The sequence below is a fragment of the Lepidochelys kempii genome, chromosome 7, assembly GCF_965140265.1.
Source record: "Lepidochelys kempii isolate rLepKem1 chromosome 7, rLepKem1.hap2, whole genome shotgun sequence".
Lineage (NCBI taxonomy): Eukaryota > Metazoa > Chordata > Testudines > Cheloniidae > Lepidochelys > Lepidochelys kempii.
In genome coordinates, this window is record NC_133262.1 from 79,217,639 (window position 1) to 79,225,794 (window position 8,156).

General features: G+C 38.3%; 1 protein-coding gene across 1 annotated transcript in view; it reads left to right on the forward strand.

The window, feature by feature from the left end:
• The window catches only part of LOC140914785 (solute carrier family 22 member 15-like), a 63,332-nt gene extending 55,580 nt beyond the window's left edge, over positions 1 to 7,752 (forward strand). Inside the window, exons 12-14 of the mRNA XM_073353442.1 lie at positions 1,084 to 2,742; positions 5,416 to 5,522; positions 7,106 to 7,752. Coding sequence (XP_073209543.1) covers positions 1,084 to 1,158 — 75 coding nt within the window. The 3' untranslated portion in view covers positions 1,159 to 2,742; positions 5,416 to 5,522; positions 7,106 to 7,752. The remainder of the gene's footprint in view (positions 1 to 1,083; positions 2,743 to 5,415; positions 5,523 to 7,105) is intronic.
• Positions 7,753 to 8,156: the final 404 nt, after the last annotated feature.

Below are 8,156 nucleotides of genomic sequence, written 5' to 3' on the forward strand. Positions count from 1 at the left end.
CTTTTGAAACTGAAAAGTAACTTAGTTTTCTCTGATTAATGGTCAACAATGGTAGTTTCAAAAATACAACGAGGACCATTTGAAAAGATATACTGTAGCTTTAGTTTTTAGCTGAAATTTATTACTACAGTTAACAGTACAGTGACTTCATGCAAATTGATGGAATTTGCATAAAGTCTCTTCAAAGAAATCAGCAAGCATCAGTCTATCATTGTTATACTGTAGAAACAAAAACATTTCCCCCTCCAATCCTGTTTGGTGACACAAACTTTACTGTGAAGAATCAAAACGTAATTATCTCATGATATAGAATGTGTAACACATTCAAAGATTTTTGCATATGTCGTCTTACTCAGATGAATATGAATGGTAGGATTTCTAATGACAACAACAAACGTTATCCTATGAAGTCAACACAGGTAGCTTGGAAATAAAAGAATACTAAGTGTCCTTAACACACTAACAAATTAATGAGTTTTGTTAGTTATGTTAATTATTGTACTAAAGAATTAATGAGTTTTAAGAAATTAAAAGTCCATATATACTTAATGTAGCTTAATATTTGGTAGTACTGAATTCAGTTGAAATGAAAAGAAATTGAAACAGTGTCATTACAAAACCTAATTTCCCCCTACTGTTACTCACACCTTCTTGTCAACTGTTTGAAATGGGCCACTCTCATTACCACTACAAAAGCGATTTTTCCTGCCTTGGTATCTGTTAATTGGCTACTGTTAATTGAATTGTCTCGTTAGACTGACCTCCACTTGGTAAGGCAACTCCCATCTTTTCATGTGCTGTGTATTTACACCTGCTACTGTATTTTCCACTCCATGCATCTGATGAAGTGGGTTCTAGATCACGAAAGCTTATGCCCAGATAAATTTGTTAAGGTGCCACAAGGACTTCTCATTGTTTTTTCTTATACTCAGATTTGTGCAGTTTTTTTTTAATTTCACTTCATTTTTGAATTTTGATCAACTGAATGTGTGCTGATTTCCCCATTTGACATTAACCTGTGAACATCAGGAAAATAAGACACTTAAAATGGTTTTAATAATTTCTATTTCATCTGTTTAACAGGTAAACCAATTAGAAGAAAACACTTACAATTTCAAAAAACATCTTTCTGGTGAAAAATCAAGCATCTTTTGGTAAAGTGCTTTCATAGTGAAGATGTGGAGCCACTGAGATACCAGAATGGAAATGTCAAGGGGCATAAAGTATAATGCCACTTCCAGTATGCTGCACTGTTTATTTTTATGTGGAGGTCAATTGAGAAAATGGAGAAAGTTTGCCAAAATTTGTGGAAAACGAGATGGAAAATCCTTGCATTAATTTAATGACTTACATAAGCACACTCTTTGGACACAAGATACAGTTTTTATATATAAAAGAAATGTAATATTCTTTATTTTGTTTTGTAAGATGTAACTGCTAGCTGTGAATTGAAATGTAATGATGAAATTGAGGTAATATGTAATAAGTGTTTTTTAAAAGATATTTTCTGATTGGAAGGTTGCAGGGCAGCCTAGTATATTCAGGTATTCTGTAATTGTTAGAAATAATTGTATCCTGTGGATGCTAATGTACTCAACAGATTTTTTTTCTTTTTTCATTTTCTTTAGACTACTGCATACCTCATAATACAAAAAGACCAAAGATTTGTATAGATTATTGCCTTAACAGTAACATTAATAATGTAAGAAACTCAATCAAATTGATCAGGAAATTTCAAAGGAAAGTATATTAACTTTAATGCTGGATACAGTAGGGTTTTTTTTTATAAGATCCAGTTGAACAACAAAGGAATTTAACATGAAAAATTGCAACATTGGAAAGAATAATATGAGGTCTTTGCAGACAAGAGGTACATGTAAAAGAGGGAGTAAATTAGTACTGAACATTTAGTGAAATATTCATTCAAAAAATGCAATTATCCAGTAGCTAAATGTTAGCTATAATTGCAAAACTAGAATAAAATTATCAAAAATGTATCAAATATGATATATAATCGAAAATTATTATTTTCAATTAGAATTGGAAATATCTGCAATAGAAAAATTAATTCAATAGATTTCACTTACCAATTAAAATATTTATTTTGGAGTAGGGATATCATAGTTGTTACGATTGGTTCACCAAAACAGTATTGTAATTTAAATAAAAAAATATATATAAATATAAAATTAGTGTCTCTTTTATGTGTAAATTTGTCATGCTTTTATAAGGATATTTCCTTTCATTTGGACTTTGTTAAATGCATCTGGTAGGAAAAGCCAGTGTATTTTGACATAATTTTCATATTTAGACTATGAGCCTGCAAGTTATAACACATGGACAGACTGCTGTGCCTCTGTAGAACCCCAATAAAGTCTGTAGGGGCACTACAGTCCATCTGAGTGTTATAAATGGCATGATTGAATCCTTGAATTGTATAAAAATATTTAAAATCACAAACTACAGTTTGCAGAGAAAGTTACGATTTTAGATTGCATAAAACATCTATATATTTGCATTTGTTTTAAGACCTGTGCCAAAGTTCAAAGTAACACGAAGCACACAATTCTTATTTTCTTATGTATATTTAGTTGCCTTATATTCCATTTTTGCAGGCTTTAGAACTCAGCTGGTGAAAGTGTTCTTGAATACCTTCTGGTAGTCTCTTACCTTCCTTTAATGTTCATAACCACAACAACTGAGGATACCTCTTCAAAGGATAATTACATCATCAAGGAAATGGTAAAGAGGAGCTTTAGAACTTTTTATTATGAAAAGCTCTGTTGATTCTTATTTTTTTGGTAATAAAAATTGAATCTTAAACATATCGTTTTCTTAGAAGCAGAAATAACACATTGAGATAGGATCTCCATAAATACATCATTGTATGGTGAATGTCTCATATCCCCCTTCTGCCAGATGTTTAATGTATCAGCCTCAATAATGAATTTTCCACATCCTTTTATTCCAATTCTTGTAGAAAACAGGTAATAAAAATAAATGGTATTTAAAATGTGTTTATATCTCCCAATTTTTTAAAATTTGGAATATATCCTGCTCAGCATTTACTAAGTTTTTTGTAAATTTGACAGTTTGTGAAAGTCTATTCCTGGGGAATTCTGTGCCAAAAAATTAAAAATTCTGTGCACAATATTTTAAAATTCTGCAAAATTCTGCTTGTTTTATTCATCAGAATTAACACAATGTAATCCTGACATTTGCAATTATTTTGGTAGTTTATTTGAAAATACCTGTCAGCAAGTATGTCTGTAATAATACAGACAACAAAAAAGATTCAAGAAATATTTTTTGACAAACAGATTCCTTATTAGGCATATTAATATAGAACAGGGGTCGGCAACCTTTCAGAAGTGTTGTGCCAAGTCTTTGTTTATTCACTCTAAGGTTTCGTGTGCCAGTAATACATGTTAACGTTTTTAGAAGGTCTCTTTCTATAAGTCTATAATATATAACTAAACTATTCTTGTATGTAAAGTAAATAAGGTTTTTTAAATGTTTAAGAAGCTTCATTTAAAATTAAATTAAAATGCAGAATCCCCCGGTCCAGTGGCCAGGACACGGGCAGTGAGAGTGCCACTGAAAATCAGCTCGTGTGCCGTCTTTGGCACACGTGCCATAGGTTGCCTACCCCTGCTCTATTTTGTAAATGCAGAACAGAATTTATTTCCCCTTGTTTTGCACAAAAGGAGAATCTTTGGGTGAGGTGGTACTGCAATATACAAGCTATACAAAATATCAGCCACTTTTGAGATTTCCTGTTAGCACACCATGTAGGCACAACAGATTGTGTTAAAGAAGGAGCTAGACTTCCTAATTTACATTTTTTTGTGAATTTACTTCAATTATATTAATTTTAAAGATATATTTAAAAACAAAAACACAAAGGAAAAACCAACATCTAAATACTTGATAGGTCATGATTACTCCTATGAAGTCAGACAGACAATAGAGTAAATTCACATTTGGACATTTAATACACACAATTTGGTTATTTGTTCAAAAATCATTTTGTATCAAAGAAGTCCTAACTACTGACAGCTATTAGGTGGTCTACATCAGGAGTTCTCAACCAATAGCTGGTGACACATACCTTAAAAACAATAAAGAATACTATACACATCTGGTTGTTGTGTACGGCTTACCATTGTCAGGATCTGATGTGGGGAGGGGAAATTCCTTCAGATTATTCCTCAGAGCCTGTCTGTGCCAGCCTTTCTCCCTAGACAGCTGCTCACAAATGAAGCCCCATTCCAGGAATCAAAACACATTTAAATGGTTTGTTGCCCTTTGATCTGGTAGTTCCTAGCATTACACTATTGGGTTTACAGCATGTTGGAGACAAGATAAAGGATCTTGGAAGCTAACAACTTGCCCCCAGTGTCTCTCTGTTGTGTGCAGATAGGTATTCTTATCTGTTGCCATTGTGTTGCCATCCCATTGATTTCAAGCATTATAAGGCATCTAATAAATGTTCCACTTATTCCAATACAACTTAGATTAATGCAATCACACATGAAAGTCTTATAACTGAATATGAAATAACTTCTCTCACTCACCTGGTCACATACAGTTTTAGTACCATTATCATATTTTAAGATTCACAGCAATAATGGAGGTCTAGTAGTAATGGGGCAAAGCACAAAATGTCTAATAAGGTTTTGTTGGAGACAACTTTCAGAAGGTGGAGGAAGTAACTGGGAGGGCAGCCATTTTAGACTTCATTCTGACTAACAGAGAGACTTGGTTGTGAGTCTGAAGGTGGAAGGGAGCTTGGGTGAAAATGATCATGAAACACGTATATTTCGTGATTCTAAGGAAAGAAAGGAGTGAGAGTACCAGAATAAGGACAATGGATTCAAAGGATGACTTTGATAGAGTCAGAGAACTGGTAGCTAAGATCCCATTGGAAGAAAATCTAAAAGAAAAAAGAGTTCAGGAGAGCTGGCAGTTTCTCAGAGACCATATTAAAGGCTTAGAAGCAAACTATCCTGTTGTGAAGGAGAGATAAGAACACTAAGAGGCCAATATGGCTGTATCAGGAATGTTTTAATGACCTGAATATCAAAAAAGAATCATACAAAAAGTGGAAATGTGAACAAATTGCTATGAATGAGTGCAAAATAATAGTGGAAGCATGTAGAGATAAAATCAGAAAGGCTAAGGCTCAAAGTGAGCTACAACTAGCATGAGATGTAAAAGGCAATAATAATAAGTTGTATAAATATGTTAGGAACAGGAAAAAGATGAAGGACATTGTAGGTCAGCTACTTAAAAGAGAAGGAGATGACAGCATGGACCGAACGGGAGGTACAGGATCTGATCGCTGTATGGGGAGAGGAATCCATACTCCGTTCCAGTTTTTGAAATGCCAAAACATTTGTCAAAATCTCCCAGGGCATGAAGGACAGAGGCCATAACAGGGACCCGAAGCAGTGCCACGTGAAACTTAAGGAGCTGAGGCAAGCAAACCAGAAAACCAGAAAGGCAAACGGCTGCTCCAGGTCAGAGCCCCAAACATGCCACTTCTATGATGAGCTGCATGCCATTTTAGGGGGTTCAGCCACCACTACCCCAACCGTGTTGTTTGATTCCTTCAATGGAGATGGAGGCAACATGGAAGCAGGTTTTGGGGATGAGGAAGATGATGATGATGAGGTTGTAGATAGTTCACAGCAAGCAAGCAGAGAAACCAGTTTTCCCGACAGCCAGGAACTGTTTCTCACCCTGGGCCTGGAGCCAGTACCCCCCGAACCCACCCAAGGCTGCCTCTTGGACCCGCCAGGCGGAGAAGGGACCTCTGGTGAGTGTACCTTTTTAAATAGGTTTCAGAGGAACAGCCGTGTTAGTCTGTATTCGCAAAAAGAAAAGGAGTACTTGTGGCACCTTAGAGACTAACCAATTTATTTGAGCATGAGCTTTCGTGAGCTACAGCTCACTTCATCAGATGTTTACCGTGGAAACTGCAGCAGACTTTATATACACACAGAAATCATGAAACAATACCTCCTCCCACCCCACTGTCCTGCTGGTAATAGCTTATCTAAAGTGATCAACAGGTGGGACATTTCCAGCACAAATCCAGGTTTTCTCACCCTCCACCCCCCCACACAAATTCACTCTCCTGCTGGTGCTAGCCCATCCAAAGTGACAACTCTTTACATAATCAAGTCGGGCTATTTCCTGCATAGATCAATGCAGGAAATAGCCCGACTTGATTATGTAAAGAGTTGTCACTTTGGATGGGCTAGCACCAGCAGGAGAGTGAATTTGTGTGGGGGGGTGGAGGGTGAGAAAACCTGGATTTGTGCTGGAAATGGCCCACCTGTTGATCACTTTAGATAAGCTATTACCAGCAGGACAGTGGGGTGGGAGGAGGTATTGTTTCATGATTTCTGTGTGTATATAAAGTCTGCTGCAGTTTCCACGGTAAACATCTGATGAAGTGAGCTGTAGCTCACGAAAGCTCATGCTCAAATAAATTGGTTAGTCTCTAAGGTGCCACAAGTACTCCTTTCCTTTTTAAATAGTATACGTGGTTTAAAAGCAAGCCTGTTTAATAATTAATTTGCCCTTGCATTCGCAGCTCTCCTGGATGTACTCCCAAAGCCTTTGCAAAAGGTTCTGAGGAGGACAGCCTTATTCCATCCACCATGGTAGGACACTTTACCACTCCAGGCCAGTAGCACATAGTCGGGAATCATTGTAGAACAAAGCATTGCAGTGTATGTTTGCTGGCGTTCAAACAACATCCTTTCTTTATCTCTCTGTGTTATCCTCAGGAGAGTGATATCATTCATGGTCACCTGGTTGAAATAGGGTGCTTTTCTTAATGGGACATTCAGAGGTGCCCATTCCTGCTGGGCTGTTTGCCTGTGGCTGAACAGAAATGTTCCTCACTGTTAGCCACGGGGAGGGGGAAGGGGCTAGCCACGTGGTGGGGGGGAGGCAAAATGCGACCTTGTAACAACGGCACATGTGCTATGTATGTAATGTTAACAGCAAGATTTACCGTGAAAGAGTGTACCTATTGTTGTATAAAATGTGTCTTTTTAAATACCACTGTCCCTGTTTTTTTCTCCACCAGCTGCATGTGTTTCAAGGATCACAGGATCTTCTCCTTCCCAGAAGCCAGTGAAGATTAGAAGGCGAAAAAAACACACTCATGATGAAATGTTCTCTGAGCTCATGCTGTCCTCGCACACTGACAGAGCACAGACAAATGCGTGGAGGCAGACAATGTCAGGAAAGCACAATATGACCAGGAGGAGAGGTGGTGGGCTGAAGAAAGTAAGTGGTGGGCTGAAGAGAGGGCTGAAGCTGAAAGGTGGCGGCAGCATGATGAGTGGAGGCAGGATTCAATGCTGAGGCTGCTGGAGGATCAAACTAATATGCTCCAGCGTATGGTTGAGCTGCAGGAAAGGCAGCAGGAGCACAGACCACTGCTACAGCCCCTGTGTAACCAACCCCCTCCTCCCCAAGTTCCATAGCCTCCTCACCCAGATGCCTAAGAATGCGGTGTGGGGGCCTCCGGCCATGCAGCCACTCCACTCAAGAGGATTGCCCAAGCAACGGAAGGCTGGCATTCAATAAGTTTTAAAGTTTTAAACTTTTAAAGTGCTGTGTGGCCTTGTCCTTCCCTCCTCCACCACCCCTCCCGGTGCTTCCCCCCTCCACAACCCCTCCTGGGCTACCTTGGCAGTTATCCCCCTATTTGTGTGATGAATTAATAAAGAATGCATGAATGTGAAGCAACAATGACTTTATTGCCTCTGCAAGCGGTGATCGAAGGGAGGAGGGGAAGGTGGTTAGCTTACAGGGAAGTAGAGTGAACCAAGGGGAGGGTCTCATCAAGGAGAAACAAACAGAACTTTCACACCGTAGCCTGGCCAGTCATGAAACTGATTTTCAAAGCTTCTCTGATGCGCACCGCGCCCTCCTGTGCTCTTCTAACTGCCCTGGTGTTTAGCTGCGCGTACCCAGCGGCCAGGCGATTTGCCTCAACCTTCCACCCCACCATAAACGTCTCCCCCTTACTCTCATAGATATTGTGGAGCACACAGCAAGCAGAACAATGGGAATATTGGTTTTGCTGAGGTCTAAGCGAGTCAGTAAACAGCACCAATGCATTTTTAAAC